At 41.3% G+C, this 21,007-nt stretch overlaps 1 protein-coding gene across 5 annotated transcripts in view; it reads left to right on the plus strand.

The window, feature by feature from the left end:
* Window positions 1-21,007, plus strand: part of ADGRB3 (adhesion G protein-coupled receptor B3) — a 443,824-nt gene that overhangs the window by 204,880 nt on the left and 217,937 nt on the right. For all 5 annotated transcript variants that reach the window (XM_083497330.1, XM_083497327.1, XM_083497326.1 and 2 more), the window contains 2 exons: window positions 3,466-3,534; window positions 5,831-5,939. In XM_083497330.1, the coding sequence (XP_083353456.1) occupies window positions 3,466-3,534; window positions 5,831-5,939 (178 nt within the window). The remainder of the gene's footprint in view (window positions 1-3,465; window positions 3,535-5,830; window positions 5,940-21,007) is intronic.

The raw sequence follows: 21,007 nt of genomic DNA on the forward strand, positions 1-21,007 counted from the left end.
TCAGCAGGAGGCCCCATTAGCTAAAGTGGTGCTTCAGGTTAAGAACAGTTTCAGGTTAAGAACGGACCTCTGGAACGAATTAAATACCGGGTACTTAACCCGAGGTACCACTGTATGCACATACCAAGATTATATTGGTAGTGATGAAGTATTTAAACTCTTCTCTGCAGTAATATGCATTATGAATGATTACTTGGAAACAAATTCCAGGGTGTTCAAAGAGAGTCAGTGATCTTTAGCATGTGCTTAGGAGAGGACCTCCATTATGACATAATCTGGAGCTGCTTTCATGATGTAGTTGTGAAAGTGAAAACCTTTTCCCCACACTTATAATCAAGTGTGAAAGATTGGTGTGTGTGTTTGATCATATGAATTTTAACTTTAATTAGCCACTGTGCAAAGTCACTGAGTGATGTGAAAAGCTTTCCTCCCCAAGTGGAGATGTAAAATATGGAAGACAGAAAGGTTAGTATTTTAAATATTTATTCGCACAATGCAGAAGGGACGTGCTTCAGCCTCCAAAGAGTATTCAGGATTTGAGCACAGATTTATTTGTGGTTTGGCACTCTCATGGCACATTCGCAACAACGGGTCTAGACACAAGATGACCAGACTATGCCCTGGCTTTGAAAACTTAGATTTATTTTGACAACTAATATTTGGAATGCCAGCATGCCATAATTTCTGAAGAACTGAGGGCTAGATTATGCATCACAAACATTGAGTTTGTGTGCTTAACTCTTCCTACATCTGCCTCCTTCCTCCCATAGCTTCTCCCTCCAGATCCTGTTAATCTACTTGGATTTATGGGTGTATGTATGTTATGTCACAGGGAAAAATGGACCCAGGCAGCAGATGAGGAAAAAAAGAGGCAGGTGGAAGAAAGTTTAAGACCCTTCTATCCACCACTTCCCCACCCCTAGGAAATCATGTTTACCCCCACATTGCTTTGCAGCCATTTGGCAGAAACCCAGGTTCCCATATGTCTTGTTCAACCCTCAATGACACCTGTTATGAGGGTCAGTACAATGTGTGGCACCACCTTAAGCAGCTATCCTACTACTGCTCTCATCTGTTACTCCTTCACCTCTCCTCCCTTACTTTTAAATTGTTTTGCCATTGACAATGTGGGGGGTAGCATGGGGAGTCTCTCCACTTTCTGTGAGCAAGGGGGTCCTTCCTCAGAGTGAGGCATTATGGGTAAGGTGGTCCTGGAGAGTCCCTGTGCCACTGCCACTTTGTCGGGGCAACTAGAAATTCTCTTTACAGGTTAGTTGGAGGTTTAAAGTTATTTTAGTATTTTTAGCTCTCTCTCTCTCTTTTTAATAAGCATTTCTAGCTGCTGGGGTAAAGCTACAGCATTGCAAGCACTCTCCTGGTCACCTCAGCTATAAGACCTTGCCCTTAGAAAGATACATGACGATGAGAACTTTGCAGAACACTTTGACAGGAGTCTTTCTCAGATGGGTGGTGGCTGCAGGAGTGGCCAGCCATGATCATCATGATCATGATCATGATCATTTTTTATTTGTATGCCACCATTCCACAGTTAAAAAACAATGCTCAAGGCAGCTTGCAGCATAACAAGATTTACATAATTACAAAAGTCACAAACAATAAATAAACCACATTAAAAAATACGCAACCAAATGGGAAACAATTTCCACATAAATCAAAATCTAAAACTAAGAATACAGCATTAATGTCACAGTTTAAAATGACCTAGGTAAAAAATAACAGCAATTTAAACAAAAAACAAAAACAAAACAAAACGGAGCCCACTCCTCCCAGCAGCAGTGGTGGCAGCAGTCCTTTATAGAGGCCATCAGGCCCCGCCCTAGGCCAGGTGTTGAGTAGCAGGACTGGTTCCCTCAGGCACTGAGCAGCAGAGTAATGTTGCATTAATTTGCTGTTCCCCAGCTCCCACTGCTGAGGCAGTTGTCTCATTTCACCTCATGATAGGGCCAGCCCTGTCTAGCAACATCTATTTTCATTTTGAAAAGGTGATTGGAACAGAAGGAATATAGAATGAATATATTGTGTTCACGTTTGGTTAAGCACAGTGCAAAAAACAGTACAGTTTGGCTTCTTTTTGACCTTGGATCAATCTGAAGGCCTGCATTTTAAAATGTAAATAGTAACAGGATAATTGACAGACTATGGATAAACCTGGATTACTTATAATAAAAAAAAAGTTATCGAAACTGAGCCCAACTTTTAAAGCAAAAGATAGAAGTGGTATAAATAGATTGAAGTATTTATTGTGGTTAAAAATAGAGTTTTGAGAATAACTTGAAAGAAACCAATTGACAGAAAATGTGTTATTTAAAAGCCACCTAGTACAATCCTAGATGTGGACTGTCCAAGATGTGGTTCATGTAAATATATTCCAGTAAGCAGGCTATAGAAACTAATAACTTAAGCTCAAAAAGGTTGAGAAAAGTATCTTTTTATATTTCAGTTTCTACTTCTGACAGAAAAAAAGTGTGTAATGGCATTTACAAGGCTGAAACTTTTAATTGGTTTACCGGGTAGAATAGGATTGTGCTGCATAGGTTTGGCTTATTCATTATTGGCGGGCAATGTTAATTAATGAGACAAAATTTGTGAAGAAACGATTCAGGGACACAATTGTTTGCTCTTGTAGTTAAGACCATTTTGGTACTGGCCACATAACAGGGAATGAAAGACAAAATAAGAAAAATGGCCTTTCTTCAACATTGGATTGCAACTTTTGCTTAACAGATGGTAGCTTTTCTTAACACTTTAGAAAGGCCTGCATGGTTGTGATAACATGTGAACTGATTGCCATAGCTGGCAACCTCACTAGTCCATACAGTTCAATATACAAGTTTGTGTCCTCCATCTGTTAAAAAAATCATTTTTGATAAGGGGATTTTTTAAAAAACATACTGATTTTGAAATGTATGCAATGCATTATAAACCCATACATCCGGGGGATGGGATAAATAATAAATTTGCTTCCTAGAAAATCTCTCTCATGTGAGCATTTCTGTTACCACAGATGCTCATATTCTATCTTTAAGGTAACTGCAGTAGCCAACAGAATTTAAAATGACCAGTGGAAACAAAATGTCCCTGATATGTTCATTTGAGTATTGACAGAAGTATACTGGTACAGGTGAAAGCCAAAAGAAATCACAAACCCACAACTGTTATTTTTTACTTGGGCAGGGGTAGCCAACATGGTACCCTCCAGAGGTTTTAGACTCCAACTTCCATCAACCCCAACCAGCATGTCCATTAGTCAAGGATGATGGGAGTTGTAGTCCACAACATCTGAAGAGCAGAACATGTGCTACTGCCAACAGAGGGGGACTCTCCGTTACCATGTTTCAGCTGCAAGCCTTATATAAAGTAGCATCATACATACTACAAAGTTTTTACTGCATTGCATGCTATATATTTCTGTTATATAAGCTCATTGTCTTCTTGAATTTTCAGAACTTCTTTCAAATAGTTAGTAACCTTCTGGATGAAGAGAACAAAGAGAAATGGGAAGATGCGCAGCAGGTAAATTTGTATAGATTTACCAGTCATTTGCTGTTGGAAACTTTCCCCCTTACCTGACCTAGAGAGAATGGCATTACTTGTGTGCATTATTTAAGTGGTTATTTATCATTGGATTAAAACAGGCAAATTGTTTAGAACTGAATGCTTGTCCGAACAAATAGGTTTTCAATACCCACACACACTTGGAAAAGGAAGGTGCTTGTTGGACCACATTAGAGAGAGCATTCCAAGCTTTTGGTGCACCTACCTTTCTTACAGGTGATGAGACAGAGAGCAGGGCATCTCTACCAAACTCATGGTTTGAACAGAGAGAAAGTAGTTCTTCAGCATTAAAAGTTAATGCCATGACTTTAAATTGAACTTGGCAATAAATAGATAACCAATATACATGACCTAAGTTCCCATTGCCTGTTTTGGCAGGAGATTCTGGATTTACGAAAGAAAGACCTTCAGATAGCACATAGTTAATCTTAGGAACTTTGTTTCTGTAGGACGGGTGGTGAACACTATCTTAGATGGGGATTAGACAAATTCATGGAGGTTAAGGTGATCAATAGCTATTATTCATAATGTATATATTTCAGGCATTATAGGTTCAGAGGCAGCATGCCTTTGAATTTCAGCTGTTGGGAAACAACAGTGGGAGAGGGATGCTGTGCCCTTGACCCTGCTTAGTGGGCTTCCAATAGGCAACTGATGGGCCACTGTGGGAAGCAGGATGTTAAGACTAAGTGGGCATTTCTTCTGATCCAGCAAGGCTGCTCCTATGTAGTCACGCAGTCTGTGAAAATACATTTGCCAAGAGCATCCCTGTTTTACCCCAGCGTTGATAAAAATATGTTCTAATATAATTCCAAAGAATCCAACTCCTCCTCACATTTTAAAAGCTATAGCAGCCATTCATACAAGTATGTGTACATTGTGCGTGCACATGCAGACAACCTTCACAACTGCATAAACTGCATGCATTTGAAATAGATATTCTTATTTTATCAAGCTTTGTACGGCTGCTGTTTTATTAATGCTGTTTTTGAAGCTGTTTCTTAATGTCATGGTGATGTATGTATATTTTAACTTTTTATTCTACTTTTGCTGCAAGTTGCCCTGGATGCCCTTAACAGGTAGAAGGAAAAGGCATAAGCTTTCAGTAAATAAATAAATCCCTGCCAAAAAGTTAGGACATTTGTTCTATCAAATGGACTACGGAGCAGTATCTTTCCCAGATTCAAAGCTGCACAGTTAGTCATGTCACATCCAGGAAATCATGTCGTATCCAGGAAAGAAAATAGGACGAGACTCTCCTAGGTTTGCACATATTTAATTCAGAGTGCTTGAAAGAAAACAGAATGAGATTGCTTAGCTGGAAACAGCTCGCTTCCAACAAGTTGCCATTGTTTAGATTAGGTAAAATATTCATTGTGTATTATAAACCATACATGCATATTTTATGACCCATGAGATGATGAACTTAACATGAAGACTTTCAAAAGTCCTTCCATAGGATTAACCAGGTTAGGATGCTCTGTTTGTGTGTGTGTGTGTGTGTGTGTGTGTGTTTTGGTGGGGAGGGGGATAGTCTAAAACTGCAGCACATTTTCTTGGGGTTGGGTGGGAGTGGATCAACAACTGAGCAAGAACAATTGGTACTGCTGTAGATTTTCACATGGGAAAAGGCACTTTTCTAAATTCTCCCACAACCAGCAAAAGCAGCAAAAGCCCTGCCATGTAAAGTCAGCGTGGGAAGCCCAAAGTAGACATTTTAAATAATAATTATTATTATCATCATTTTTAATTTTTATTTATGGAAAAACGGTAACCCTCCCAGACTGCAGCAAATCATGGATAAAATAAAGAAATCAAAAGGATGCATCCCAAGGAATGCCCATCCTTTATGTTTCCTGCAAAGTTGTGCTTTGTTGGCAGTGTTGCTCAGGCCTTCGCCACAGATGCAAACAGGGGCATGGATCTGAGAGGTGTCTGGCATCATCATCATCCATGGAGAGAAGGCTTTACACTTTGCTAAAACTGCCCACCCCATGGTTGCTCTATGCAAATGGGAAAGATCAAAGCTCCTCTATCTTGATGCTTGAGTACACATGATGTACCCTAAAGGCTAAAATAAAGCTTGCCTTTTAATCACATGTCACTGATATACCGATTTCAACCTGATAACAGTTTCCGATTCTGATAGTTTTGTTATGCTGGACATGCATGTGTTACATTAGTCCCATTGTGTGTGACCGTTCGTTTGTTTTGAGGTCTTGTAGTAATTGTGTGCCTGACCTTCATTTTTTAGATCTATCCAGGCTCGATAGAACTAATGCAGGTGATTGAAGATTTTATACACATTGTTGGAATGGGGATGATGGACTTTCAGAATTCATACTTAATGACTGGAAATGTAGGTAAGAAATAGGAATTTCTTTTATCATATATACTTATATGTGATATGTTGTAAAAGTATGCCTTGTATAAATACTGCTTCTCTCACACATACAACCCAGATCCACCCTCACTTCCAAACCTACCTTTTGCTGTTAATCATTGTACAATATATGCGTCATATTCCTGGTGGGATCTTCTTAGAAAGTAGGTATGGTTCTTAGGAAGTAAAATCTTGCATTTTATTGGAAACCAGGTTGCCACACTTTTATTCACAACAATAGATTCCGCAGCATTTCCAATCCTGTTACAATGCTGTGGTGGCCGCTTTGCATCGCTGAAAAATAAGATATTCATCATCAAAAGTGAGAGCACCAATCTGCATAGATTTGCACATACTAATTTACAGGTATACATGAAAATGGAAAATAATTACTAGAATTAAAATTTCAGCGAAGGTGAGCCCAATCCATTTCCTATTCAAGTCAGCCTCCACCTTAAAAAAACCAACACCTTACACTAATTTGCATATCACCCAAATCAGTTCTTGTTAAATTAATTACAGCCCAGATGATCCAGATCTTGCTCCACACACAGTTTCTCGTAAATTCATCCAGATCTCTTCCATTATTCAATCTTCATATCATCACCTTCCGTAAATCAAATTGAATTCAAAGTAAATAGAAGGCGCATTGCAATTCCATTCAGAAGAAGGATTCTTACTATGAGCTGAGAGAGCTGGTGGGTGATTTGTTTGTCTTTCTCCCTATCCCAATTCTTTTACCTGCAAAGGCAAAATGTCAGCTGACCTGCACCACGCAAATCAGAATCTCAATGCCTGGCAGGAGGAAGGAGGCCATTTCCATCTATTTCCTGAAACCAGGGCCATTTTAAGCATATCCGGCACCATGGTGCAAAGCTCCCTCCGGCGCTCCCCCCCCCCTTTCCCAGAGTTGTCCACCTTTTTTTAGGGAGGATGGTTCTGCCAGTGAGGCTGGAGGAGGCGGGCAGCAGCTGGAGGGCAGCTCCTCCGGCAGGGAAGAGGCGGAGGCTGGACACAGCACCCCCCCGGCTCAGCTGACCGCTTTGTGCCGTGGTGGCCACGGCAGAAGGTGGCTCCGGGCGTGATGCTGCATGGTGGAGGCGGGCAAGGGCGGTGAGCTGATGCTGGGAGGTGCCGCGTCCAGCCTCCGCCTCTTCCCTGGCGCCACTAGCCTCTCTGGGTAAGACGCCCCTGCCTGAAACATTGTCCCTGGAAAGAAAGTCAAAATGATGTGGCTTTATTTCCCAGAGCAAGCACTAAGATTTCAGTTTTGCATAGTCCATTAGTGTCTGACCAACAACTGACAGGTGGCCCATGAAAGGTGCCCCCCCCAACCTGCATAGAACTGGAGAAGACTGGATATGCTTATCTAGCACATATATAACATCGCAAAAGAAGGTCTCCCCCCACCCCCAACGCAAGCTAAAACACTTCACACACTGGTGCCAACCTATTTTGACATTTATAAATCAAATTGACATTATCTGAGAAGTTGTAATTGGGTGGTTTCCAGTGTTTGAGCTACATTTGAAATTTTAGAATGAGGCACATTAATTTTAAAAATGTCACATAGAAGTGTCTTTAATTTAAGGGATACTCCAGCTGCTCTCTTTTCATCACAGAGCCCCAGTTTCACTTCAATATCAATCAGTGCTTAATAATCACATTCCAGGTTGGGTGTGCTGGATCAGTGTTCCTGCCACTGGGCTGGAATAATTTACACTCCTTACGCATGTATCCCCTAAACATTTACTGCTATGCTAAATGTAACTCTAAGGTGCTAAACCATTACTTATGGAAATATGCATTCCTCCCCTCAAAGCTAATAATAGGCCTGCCACTTCAGGTTTCATTTAATTTTATCTCAGCAAACAGAAAAATAAATAAATAAATCAGTTTGGAGGGAGGATAACAGCAGCCCTTGGCCTAATTTTATGTAGCCTTTGATGAGGAGGGCTCAAATGGGGACAAAGAAGGCAGAGGGGAAGCTGGGGTGTATGGGGCAATGGAAGGAAGGAGTGAACCTCATTCAAGCAAAGAGTTCAGCCCTCTGGCAGGCCCCCCTCAGAGAGCCTGGTACATGGGGAGAAAAAGAGAGTGAGAGAGGTGGCAAAGAGCAGAGTAGGTGCCCAGATTTGGGTGCCCAGTGGCGCGTGTGCACAACATGATGTCATGATACCATGTGCAGGTGTGCTGGCACTGCAGTGGCAACTGGGCCGGGGGCCCCACCTCTGCCACGGGGCCTCTGTTGCAGCCCACACGGCCTGTGGAGATGGCACTCCGCTGCCCAACCCCCACCGTTGCAACCAGGCCAAGGTCTCCACCACGAGGCCTCCACTGAGGCCACAGATGCACCCTGGAAGCATGGCTGTGGCCGCAGCAGGCCCCAACAGAGGCCTTGCAGCGGAGGTGGAGGCCCCAGCCCAGTCACTGCTGCCAGGGGTGAACAAAGGCTAACTGACACCCGGGGCAGGGCAAACTGCCGGCTGTGCACACGTTGCGCTGCTATGTACAACGCATGTGTGGCGTTGCTACGTAGAGCGCATGTGTGGCGTTGCTACATACAGCGCATGCGTGCAACACCCTGCATGCGTTGTACGTAGCGGTTTGCCGCTGGTGCCGCCCAAGCGTCGTATGGATGGTGGTGGTATCCTCTGCTTGCGGCTGCAGAGATGAAGAGAGCATCCTCCACATGCCGCTGCGGTAGTGGCGTGATGGCTGCTCGTGCTGCCGCACCTGGGGGCAACGGGGCAAGCACCCCGCAAGGTGCCTTCTTGTCACCCCTCCAGACATGGCACCTGAGACGCACTGCCTCCCCCCTTGTGACACCCCTGGCTGCCGCAGCACCAGAGAGCCAGCGGAGGTAAGGCAGCAGGTGTCAGACTGAGGCCAAGGAGCGTGTGCATGTGCAACATGGTGGCCAGGGCACCCCAGAGATGGCAAGAGAGAGGGTTGCCTCAGAGAGAGGGAGGGACAGGGCAGTGCCCACTTTTGGTTGTGGCTTTCTCCACTCTCAGCTCTTGCCTTGCATACTTCAGGCATGAAGCCCACAACAAGATTGCAAGGCCTTCTGAACTACTGTAACCAGCCTGCACAATTGAAGGAGACCCTGTCTGGCAGCCTAAGAGTAATGGTATTCAGTTATGTCCTTTATGGCCACATGCAAGCAACATTGCACCTGTGATCAAGGGGTCTCTATCCAGTGCTGCGTGGTGTGTCATAAGTGTAGCTAGCAAGGAGTCCACACCCTGGCCTACAAACAGTATTCCCACCTAATGACTGTGTGAACTGGACCTATGCTTCTCCTGGAGACAGCGTGAAAATGCTGATTGTAGGAACAAGCATATCCGTGTTGGGAGGTGGATGCAGCCAGCATGATTTGCCACAATAAATTTGCACACTCGCAGAAGCCTTTTCGCAATGGAATTTGAACTTGGTGCAAATAGCTTCACTGTCTTTTATTAGGTGTTTGGGTTTGGTTTGGTCTTTTAAAGAAAAACAAAATAGCCTGCATATCGCAAACTGTGGATATTTCCATACATCATTGCAGTAGTGTAGCAAATGAAGAAGGCTTTGCTGCCACAGCCTTTCCCTGTGCGCTCTGACAATCCTGCAGACATGAGGAGCAACTGCTTCGGGACTTAGAATGCCCTTGAATGGATGTCTGAGGTTAATAGAATCAATAAGTAGTAGCAGAATCTGAGAGGCTAAACAAAAGGAAAGGAAATGGTTATTAAAGATACTGCACCTAGCAACAAGTCCAATCATATAAAACGCTTCAGTGGTGCTAAAAGAGCAGAAGTCTGCTCTTATACCTACCAATCAGAGGTCGTTCAGGAAGAGTGAAATTGGCACTGAAAAACACTATTCATAATTTTCAGAAGGTCAGCAAAATCAATTTTGAGGCAAATACTGTTCTGAAAGTACTGATTATGACAGAATAACAAGAGGTGAGAAGCTGCGTCTCTGGGCATAAAGAAAATCATGTGGGAGAGATGAGACGCAGGTTGCTTAAACAGCTGTAGCTAAAATGCTGATACACTTAACATGCATATTCACAATAATTGCCTGCAGGAATGAAGTGTGAATTTGCAGAACGTCTGAAAACTTAACAGCAAATTTATTGCTTTGTCAGTTATTTACACTTACGCTTTAAAAACAACAATTACTACTACTTTGAGAATGTTTGTGATGTAGTGGTTAGAGTGGTTAGAGTGGTGGACTAGGGCCTTGGGAGAGCAGAGTTCAAATCCCCCTCCATCCATGCAGTTCATTGGGAGCCCTTGGGCCAATCAGCATTTCTAAGCCTAAATTACCTACCTCACAGGGTTGTTGTGAGAATAAAAATGGGGAGAGGAGAACCATGTATACTATATTAAGCCCTTTGGGGCAGGGGGAGTTGGATATAAATGTGGTAGGAGCGGTAGTAATTTAATTAAAATACTTTTGTTGAGACATAGTCCAGCCAAAGCTAGGCATACGCTCAGAAAACTCTCAGATGGATTGTGCTCTTAGGTACCAGAGCATTATTTGTACAATAAATGACCATTGTTTCTTTTAGGAATTGACCACAACAGTACTTGTTTCAGAGTAAGAGTTTGCTCAGAATCACAACATTTGCATTAGGAAGTTATTCTGGCTGCTTTACAAAGCTGGCAATACAGTATGTTGTGTGCATGTGTTTTGGCTTGTGTCAGGGACTGCTACTTTTTTATAAAACAAGATCAAGGGCACAGCTATGTTCAGTGAATTAATTATAGTGCCCAATTTAAATACATATCTATAAATCATTTGGAGCCCTTGCTCCGAGTGGAGTTTCATCTGGATGTGTTTATGAAGTATATACCAATAAGTATCATATTCTCTTTTCAGTGTTTATGTGTCCAGTAAGACACCAAGGATAACTAGTTTTCTTTTGATCCAGAAAGATGGCTCAGAATAATTTTTCTGAATCTTAGATCATACTGTTTCCATTTTGCACTGTAAAAGGAAATGAAGGCATGCGGTTCAGAAACATGTTAAAATTCCATTTTGTTTCTGTTCTTATGAAAGGCAGCATTATAGGATGGCACTTAAATTATTTTTACATAAGAATTACAATTTCTTCCTGCAACACATATGCAGCCAAGGCAATGCATATGCATCCTTTTCCTATAGGCAGTACTTCGTCATTGTCATTAGAATTGTTAACACTCCTTATTAGTCATGATTGCCAGGAAATAAAAAAACACCCATCAAGTGTGAAAATGGAAGGTCGATAGAGTGGAATGTTCACATTATTCTAAAATTACATGGTGTATATATACCAGGGTAGACTGGAGTCTGGCTTCTGCTGATATCCTGTTTGCTAGACCTGGCTTCCATACCTTCCAACATGTCCTAGATAAAAACAGAGAATCGTGGTTACATTTAAGACCCTTGTATCCCCATTAGGCTCTCTGCCTGAGTGGTGTGCTTACACACACACTTTGCCGAAGGCTATTCTCTAGCTTCTGTACATTAAAATTGACAGTGAGAGTTTGTGCTTTAAAAAAGAAAGTTGAATGGAATGTTTAATCTCCCAGTGGATCTGGTGGCACTTACTATGGAATAGCTGCAGTTCAAAGGCATTCAGCAACGTGTACTATTGGGACAAGCAGTTGTGGGAGTTGAAGGGAAGCCATGCACTGGCATTTCCTGTCTGTCTATGTGCATGTACACGTGTGTGCATTAGAGTCAATCTGCTCCCTGCTCAAGAGATTTAATTCCTGAAGGCCAAACTTCTCCAACTAAAGCAAAACCAAGAGAGAACAAAGGCAGTGATTTATCAGAGACAGGGCAACATACATGGTTTTGATGTTAAGCCATGCCCCCTGGCCAACTGGATAGGTCAGCCGGGAGTGTGACGTGGCCGGGACTCCCCTATGATGCAGGGGCACTGCCACGCCCCCGCGGTGCACGGGGAGAGCGCATGGCCTGCCCGCAACACCGTCCCACAAGGAAGTGGAGCGGCCTTACTTCCTGACATGAATGTTGAAGGGAAGCCTTTTTTCATGGGGTGCAACATACCTACAAGTACATTGTCAAATGCAGAAACTGCAGCACTTGCATTTGCCTGAGACTCTGGTAGGTAGATGCAAAACACAACAGGAGCCAGGAAGGAAGTAGAGAGCTCTAGCCTACTGCCGGAAGAAGGAATCCTTATCCCTTGCCCCATTTCAATAGATTGTTTTCTGAACTGAGATTCCTGAATTGCAAGGGGATGAACTACATGATCCTTGAAGTCCCTTACAACTCCACAATTCTATGATCCAATTAATTCAGGTCATTTTCTGTGTCAAGAGTTGTTCTTCTCTAGTTTCTTTTCTTTTGAAACAAAGAGAAGTGAGCCTGATTATAACAGGTGTTTGCAATAATTATCCCGTTCTAGAGCAATCTCAGTCATATAATTGATTGTTCAGTTTTGTCACATTTTGGTACTGGTACATCATTTCTTGCTAATGATCAGCTCATACTTCTTCCCCCCCCCCCACCTCTCTTTTAATGTTTATGTGGCTTTTTCTGAGCAGTCTTTTCAAAAATGTTTTCTAAGCATTTGTAGGCAACTTGTTATGCACAATGTGCAAAAAGACCCACTTCTCTCCTTGATGATCATCAAACACCCTTTAAGGATGCTTTATTGCCATGCAAGTGGAATCAGCCTCTTTTCACATTATTGTACCATAACTCAAAGATTGAAATAATCTAGGCTTATATTGAAGGTGTAGTTTGGAGGAGGATACTGCTCGACTGCATTAAATTCCTTAACAATATCTCATATTGCTCCCAATCTGTTACTTTGGAATCAGATCAAACAGAGCTGGCCATTATCATCGCTCCTTTTTGCTGGGTTTGAACATCTTTCATGAATTCTTGCTGCTTGATTGCTGCCGCTATTATTTTGTTTCCAAGGAAGTACCACTTAAATGTTTGGGGAGTTGGAGACAGAAAGCTAATTTAGGATTATTTAAAAAAATACTCTTCAGACATTGGTCACATTGTAAACACTCATGAAACATAGCCATTGCGTGTGAGATGAGGTGAGGAGGCTTAAGAATGGAAGGCTGAAATCTGCTCCTCTACCTTTTCTATTAAGTAGCATTTCTATAATCAAGATGTGTTGGAGAAAGGTGACAAAACGCAATTGTCCTTTTTGATTGTCTTGCTGCAGGGGGAATGATTTATTCTGGGTAAGCAACCAGGATCATGATTCGCAAATGATATGCACATGGAAATTCTGGAATGGCCTTTTTGTATTTGTATTCTGCCTACGTAATGATGCAGAATGGATCTAAGTATGGCATGTGAATACAACAGGCTTCCAAGGTGGTGGTGCTAGTGCCGGGGAGATTTAATCCTTTCACTATTTCCAAATCAAATAATCATAACAGGACACACAAACCATGTTTTCACTATTATTACCAATGTTTGCAACTCAAAGAAAAATGACATTCTCTCTAAAATAAATAGCCAGTCATTTAACATCCTGTTCAAAACAGCTACAATTGTTTCATCCAAAAGATTTATTAGCCAAAGCTCTCAAAGGGACCCAAAGAAAATTAAAATGAAACAAAAAAAATATAATAAAATATGCAGTTGCAATGACATACCCACTTGCCTGGGAATAGGCCTTGTTGAAGTCAATGGGATTTACTTCAGAGCAGCAGGCCTTTATAGGGTTTTTGCTGTAAGACAATAAACATTAACACAGTAAAATGGTAAAATTCTAGCATGGAAATGTAAAATGAACTGATCTAAAATGCTTGAACAAATGAGAATATTTTCACCTGGTTCTCAACAGAAAGCAAGGGTGGCACCCGGCAAACTTCCCTAGGAGAGAATTCTGAAGGCAGAGGACCACAGTGAAGAAGGCTCTGTCTCTGGACACCTCTCACTATATTTTAGAGGGTGGATGGGCTCAGAAAAGGGCATCAATGATTCTCAAGCCGAATTATGCATTGAGAAAATAGATTGATGTTTGTGCATTCCACACTAAGAGAAGAAGATCAACTGTCCTATATGGGACATAAACAGTATCCCTTTGCCACAAAGGGCAATTTAAGGAAACAAGTGCAGATCCCCAGGTTGCAACCTGGCAACGTTTACATCAGGAATGGGTCAGAGACCAGAGGTTGAATTCCAATTATTGCTGACCTTTTGGTGTGCTGGGGTGGGGCTGATGGAAGTTGGCATCCAACAATATCTGGACAGCTACAGGTTCCCCCCTCTCCACTTTACAAGTTTGAAACATGTTTGAATGGATCCAAATGGATCTTGGTGAATAAGACCATTGAGTGTTGTGCATACTTGCTTTATCTCTTCATTTGTGACACGGTCACTGAGCCTAGATTTGAGAAGTTGCTCCTATGCAGCTCCTCTTTGGCTTGGCATTCCTTCATATACAGAGAATAACTTCCAGCCAGAGATTTTTCTGCGAAAGGCAAGTGGTTGCTCTTTAAGAGCAAACCCAGGTCCCACAAGTGAATCCACATAGCAGACAACAACTACACATGGAGCAGCCTGTGATAATCTGACAGCTGATGAGACTGGAACAGAATAAGAAGTATGTACGGGACGCAGGTGGTGCTGTGGTCTAAACCACAGAGCCTAGGGCTTGCCGATCAGAAGGTCAGCGGTTTGAATCCCCACGACGGGGTGAGCTCCTGTTGCTCGGTCCCAGCTCCTGCCAACCTAGCAGTTCAAAAGCACGTCAGAGTGTAAGTAGATAAATAGGTACTGCTCCAGAGGGAAGGTAAACGGCATTTCTGTGCGCTGTGCCTTTCAGTAGCTTTTTCTCATCACAGCGTTTTGCTTCCTCAGATAGTTTACCCTTTATTTTCTCTATCACCAACTTTAAATGGCATCTGAATAAAATGGCACCTGGCAGCCACTCTGGGCCTTTGGAAGGGAGGATTGAATAACAATGTAATAAATGAAATGAATTTTTAAAAGTGGGGCATAGCCATCTTATCGGGCAATCCCCATTCTTGCCCTTGTTATTTCCAGAGGCTACTGTAAGGTTGTGCCTGTCTCTATCAACCCATTAAGCTCCAAAGACACAAGTTGCTGTCCTGCAGGTGTGTGTTACGAGTCACCACCTCCTATCCATTCCCTGTCCTAATATTAATGTATGACATCACTGCAGAGTTCTTTGGAGGGGGTGGGGCAGGGAAATTTTCTCTTTGTGCCATTCTGCCTCTAAGCTTCAGAAAAGATTATACTTTTTGCATAATACTTTGCTGAACTATAAAGAGCCATGGTCAGGCTGTAAAGAGTTCACCTAATAGTGAACATTAGTGATAGATTAATTTTAATGACAACCATATAAGTGGTGGGGTGGGTAGGTGGAGAGATTCTCAGCATCATAAATGAATTAAGTAAATTTGCACTGGTGACATCTGGAAACATATATTGTAACTATTGGTTCTCTGACCATTTTTAGATCACTAAATCTTCCCTCAAAGCAACAACCTTAATGGCTTTGATTTTTTAATCATCTCCTGTATTTTAGACAACAAAGCTTTTATTTTCCATAATAATGTTTACTGTGCCTCTCGGAACATTCAGGTGCCTTGCATTTTTTTTATTTTTTGCTTTGATTTCAATGAATTTACTAGCCAGGATTTTTTGTTCAGGGGGGAGGACAGGGAGAGGCACTTTGTTTAGAGATCTTACCTGTGTTTATATAAAACATTTTTCACCATATCACATGTGAGAACTTGGGTCCAGGGGGAAAAATGCATATGTCTGGCTAAATGGTTTATTGAGTCCATTTCCTGCTAATCACTGTTTAGCAGTGCTTTATAATGGTACGAATTATAAAAATTAACCTAGTATTGTTAAGTTGTCAAAAGGCAGCCTAAGCAGATAAATATAAATACAGAAAAATAAAGCAGAAGGTGCTAGTGGGCCCCACAGCATCTCTAACAGACAAATGCTATCTGTTTTTCCAAGTTCTAGGGAATAAATCAAACAGATTTGGAGTAATAAAACAAGCCATGGAAAGGCCTTTAGCTACATGCATAAAACTAATAATTGGTACTCTGCTGGTGTTTTGTGTGCTAAACTGCATTGAGAGGTACCTTTTAAGCCTCTTTAAAAGGTACATAAATGCTGGCATTAAAAATAAAAATCTGTAAAACCTCATTTCCTGTAATATTTTAACACCTTTTAAGCCTCCCTCCCTCCCCGCAAAAAGCAACAACGAGGAGAATGGTTCAAGGGCAGAAAACTGTTTTTAACATCTGCTGCATTTAGCTTAGCACTAGTAACAATTAATGAATCACAACTTGCATGTTTATCCATTCCATATGCCATCCTGGGCTACTTTGGAAGGAAGGGTTGGGGTATAAATTTAATAAATAAATAGACAGGAAACAAGGAACACTCATGCCAAGAAACATTCACACCCATATTACAAAATGTTTATCTTACTTTTGACTATTCTTTAAAAAAAACATACACACACCACAACAATACAATGTGAATGGTGTGGGTGGTGGGAGAGAGAGCACATCATACCCCAGGAGGTAAAGAATAATACAAAGTTCTTCTTAACTGCCCAGGGTTAAATAAATGAATAGGTGGCAGAATTGCATATCCCAAAGATAAGGCAATAGTGTAGTGCAGCTTCCAGAAAGTCTCTTCCCAGGACTCTACAAACTCCATTTTTTAGTTTTTCCTGCCCTCTTGTGTTCTCTTGGTAATTTAGAGACAGCAGACCCAAGTTAGTGTTTGAAGTTCATTCCTATAGCTACGTCGGTAGAGTATGAGACTCTTAATCTCAGGGTTGTGAGTACAAACCGCACGTTGGGCAAAATATTCCTGCATTGCAGAGGGTTGGACTAGATAACGCTCGTGGTCCCTTCCGACTCTACATGATTCTATAATCAAGGAAAGCTTACAGTCTATCTGCTCAGAAGTAAGCTGCACTGCCTTCAGTGGGACTTACTGAAAGGTAAGTGTCTACAGCAGAGGGAAATTCAAGTTACAAGAAAGGAGATTCCAAGTGAACATCAGGAAGAACGTTTTGACAATAAGAGCTGTTCGATAGGGGAACAGTCTCCCTTGAAAGGTGGTGGACTATTTCCTAGGTTGGATGGTCATCCGTCATGGATGCTTTAATTGAGATCCTGCATTGCAGGGTGTTGAATTAATGACTTTCGGGGTCCCTTCCAACTCTACAATTCTATTATTCTGTCTTACACACAGCCGTTCCTAACTTTACCCCCTTGTTTAATTGTTTTTAGTAAGAGCAGCCTTGGGCACTTGGAGCTGTCTGAGGTGCTGAAACTCTAGCAGTCTTGCTGTCACACCATCCAGAGGTTTACAAGGATTTGCTGGTGGAGAAGTAATTTTGTCCCATAGAAAACAATTCAGTAATCTGGGATTCTGATGTAGCATTTTAAAAAAAAATTCTGTAAATGCTAATGAAGCTGAAGATAGAGACCAACATTAGTATACTCATTTTGCAGGGAATGGAACCATGACTGAGACAGCATGAATGATGCATTATTTTTTTCTGTATATGGGAGGTCTTATTTATTTTCATGCCTTCATATCCTGCCTTTCTTTCATCATGGATCTCAAAGCAGCATGCGTTTCACCTATCCAGGCACTGACCAGACGCAGACCTGCTCAGCTTCAGCAAATTTGTGACGTTGTGACCATCTTCTGGAACCTGGTAGTGTAGTTAGTATACTGCAACCCTGAAGTGTAGTCCAGTGTTGGTTACTTTGGGTTTTTAAACAGAAATGTGGTGGCGGCTGTGAAGCTGATTGTAGCAGCTGTGCAATTAAGGCTGGAGCGGCTGAAGGGAGCCAGGTAAATAATTGAGGATTAGAGTAGTGAGTGGAAACACATCTGGATTCCAGGTCTACCCTCAGATAAACAGCATATCTGCCTACTTAAAGCACTTAAAACCCCTCCACTTAAACACCAGTCTTCTCATGAGGCAAGCTGGGGAAAAGTTATATGAAACTATGGCATTTTGTTTCACACTTAGGTATTTGAGCATCGTTTAGCTGGCAAATGAATTGACTGTGAATCAGAAGGATAGACAGATAAATGCACTCTGTATATAAAGCTAAAAGCATCAATTTGTTAAATATTGACTTGCGAAATGATCCAGCTTCCTCTTGGCCAAATCTGCAAGAATAAATTCTGAAAAGCCTACTGCAGAGTGCGGGGGGGGGGGATTTCAAAGCATATCATCTTGCCTCATTTTTGAAGATTTTGAAAGTGCAACCAGTCTGCATGAAAGTCAGTGTCTCCTGCATGCAACTGTGCACTTGATTTTGGCCCAGGGGAAAGTCTGAGTGGGCAAGTGACCTTTGCAACAACCTGCAAGGAATGGGATTTTTTCAAACTGGGAATCCAAACCAACCTCAGCCCCATATTTGTTCTGCAGTATTATCAGTGGATTGCAATGTAGGGTGGCCATAACTCCACCCTCTCTTTGCATAGCCAAACAACTTGTTACTTTGTTCCATTTCTCTCTGAGGAGGGCAAAAAAAGAAAAAGAAAAAGAAAAGAAACTGAGCAATTAACAAGAGTAAAAGAGATGCAGAGAAAGAACTTTAGACTTCCCACTCTCCTTCTTAGCCCTCTGCACTCCTTATTTTTCTCAACTAGTATCTCTTGCCAATGTGGTAGTTGATCAGTGGTGTCACCTCAGGGGTTTCTGTGACTCTACCACAAACAAGCACGTGGGTTTTCTTTTTCCAACATCTTTGGATGCTGATTGTGCCTAGTCCTCATTGTGCTGTTTTGGGTTCTCCTTAGGGTCTGCCCCCCCCCCAAAAAAAAATTTTAAGGTTGGGAGGTTGGACATTTTTATTTTTATTTTAACACTTCAACAACTCTTTGGATGCCCCAGAGTTGAGGGTCCTTTGGAAGGAAGGATGGGATATTAATTTAATAAATAAGTCTGCCGAGACCTCCCTCTGGATACATGAACCATTCTGGATACATAATTGGCGCACAGCTCTGAACATCACAAATCATGGTAATGATACTCTGTTCTTGGCTTTGGTGAGACTTTGTCCTAGTTTTAATTTAATGTTTAGTGCTGCGTTATTATTTGAGGTCCCAATAGGATAGCCATGACGGGGCATAATTTAATGAATACAAGGCATCTCCTTCCTATGAATATTACACATTAGTCTATCCATCTGGTGCTTTGATTATCTGCCACAAAGAATCTTGCTCTCTGGACATCTGGGTGACTGGGACGAACTGATCGTTTGTATTCCATAAAAGAAGTGAGCATATACTATGGAGGGATGCAGAATTTAAATACACTGATTTATCTTTTTATGTCTCTGAAATGGCTGTCTATTGTACATGCAAAATATGACTCAAGAAATACACTTTTAGAGGAATAATAATAATAATAATAATAATAATAATAATAATAATAATATGCAATAATGGTGATTCTCTGGAGGGTGGCAGACCTACAGATCTACAGGCCTCATCAACATGAGCAATAGAGTGGGTGAGAGAGAGAGACAAACCAGGGACATTTTGAAGAACGGGATTAAACTGCATTTATTTATTTATTTATTTATTTATTTATTTATTTATTTAATCCGGTACTACAGCTTTTTACTCTTTTACTACAGGTTGGATCCAGACTAAATTAAAAATACTCTCAGAAATCAAAACTTCTAGAGGGTGGTATCTGTGTAAAAACAACGAAGAGTCTTATGGCACCTTAAAAGACTAAAAATGCAATTCTGTGCACTCTTACCTGGGAGTAGGGTTTATTGAAGTCAACAGAACTTACTTCTGAGTAGACACACATTGTCTTGTGCTTTACATGTTCTACTATGTCATGCTGTGTACATACAGAGAAAGAGAGAGATCCTATTTTAACCAGGCATTGTTTTAAGTCATGTCTATGGCATGTGTGAAGCACAATATGATCCTAAGCATATTAACCCAGAAGTATTTTGAAGTCCTTCGTGGTTTACATACTAGTATGTGCACTTAGGATGCAGCCTTAGTGCATTCCACAGCACACAGAATTTGAAGAAAAGTTGTCCCTATGCAATTAAAAGTTCATTTTAAAGAGGCCATCATTAGCTCAGTGTTTGTGTGAATTGGCCTTCAGAGGACACAGCCCCATCACTCTCTCACCAGTAGGCAACATGATATAATTAAAAATAAATTTGTGTTTCACAAATGCAACTCTGTCTTAGGAGTTATGTGGCAGATTTAATTTTGCCCTCTGTACTCTTTTCCTCCAGTCCTTGAAAATGTATTGCAGAGCTCAGTTGCTCAGGGAATGTGGGAGGGGAGAAGAGAGAGGTATTTCAAACAAAGGGAGCATCTGAACTCAAATATTGTGTCTCCCTTTCCTGCAAAGAAGCGTTTGCAACAAATGTCTTGGACCAGCCCTGATTTATTATGACAAAAGCTTTTATGGGTTAGAGCCTACTTTATCAGGGGCATGAAGTATTGTTTTCAGTTGGCCGGTACTGCATACATTTTAAACTTTAACTTCAATTAAAGCTGTGGTTTTTTGCATCTTGAGACATTTATTTACAATCCACCCACCGTGTGTGCATGCATGTGTAATGCAAACACACATACTTGCCAACTGAGGAATACACCTCATCCACAAAATGTTATTCCATAATAAATTAGTCTTTAAAGTGCTGCAAGACACTTTATTATTTTTAATTTAATAGATAAAAAGAAACATTTCAGACTGTTGTTCCCTGAAGGTATGATTCATAGGACACTTATTTACTTATTTATTTGTTCGGTTGAATTGAACTATATTCCAGGTATGATAATCTTCCCCAACATTTTCTGTTGTTCCTTGTGGAGTTAGGTAACAAGATACCAAATCTGGATAATATAATCACACCCAATTTTTGTTTTAGCCTACACACTAACGGATAGTCTAAATCCCCTACTTTGAGACAAGAACATGCAGCAGATCTGAAATAACTAACATTTTAATTAAATATACCATATTTAGCTATTTTATGTCTCTCATTTATATAGGCATTCTTGCAT

This window comes from Podarcis liolepis (assembly GCF_965112155.1).
Source record: "Podarcis liolepis genome assembly, chromosome: 3".
In the NCBI taxonomy this organism is placed as follows: Eukaryota; Metazoa; Chordata; class Lepidosauria; order Squamata; family Lacertidae; genus Podarcis; species Podarcis liolepis.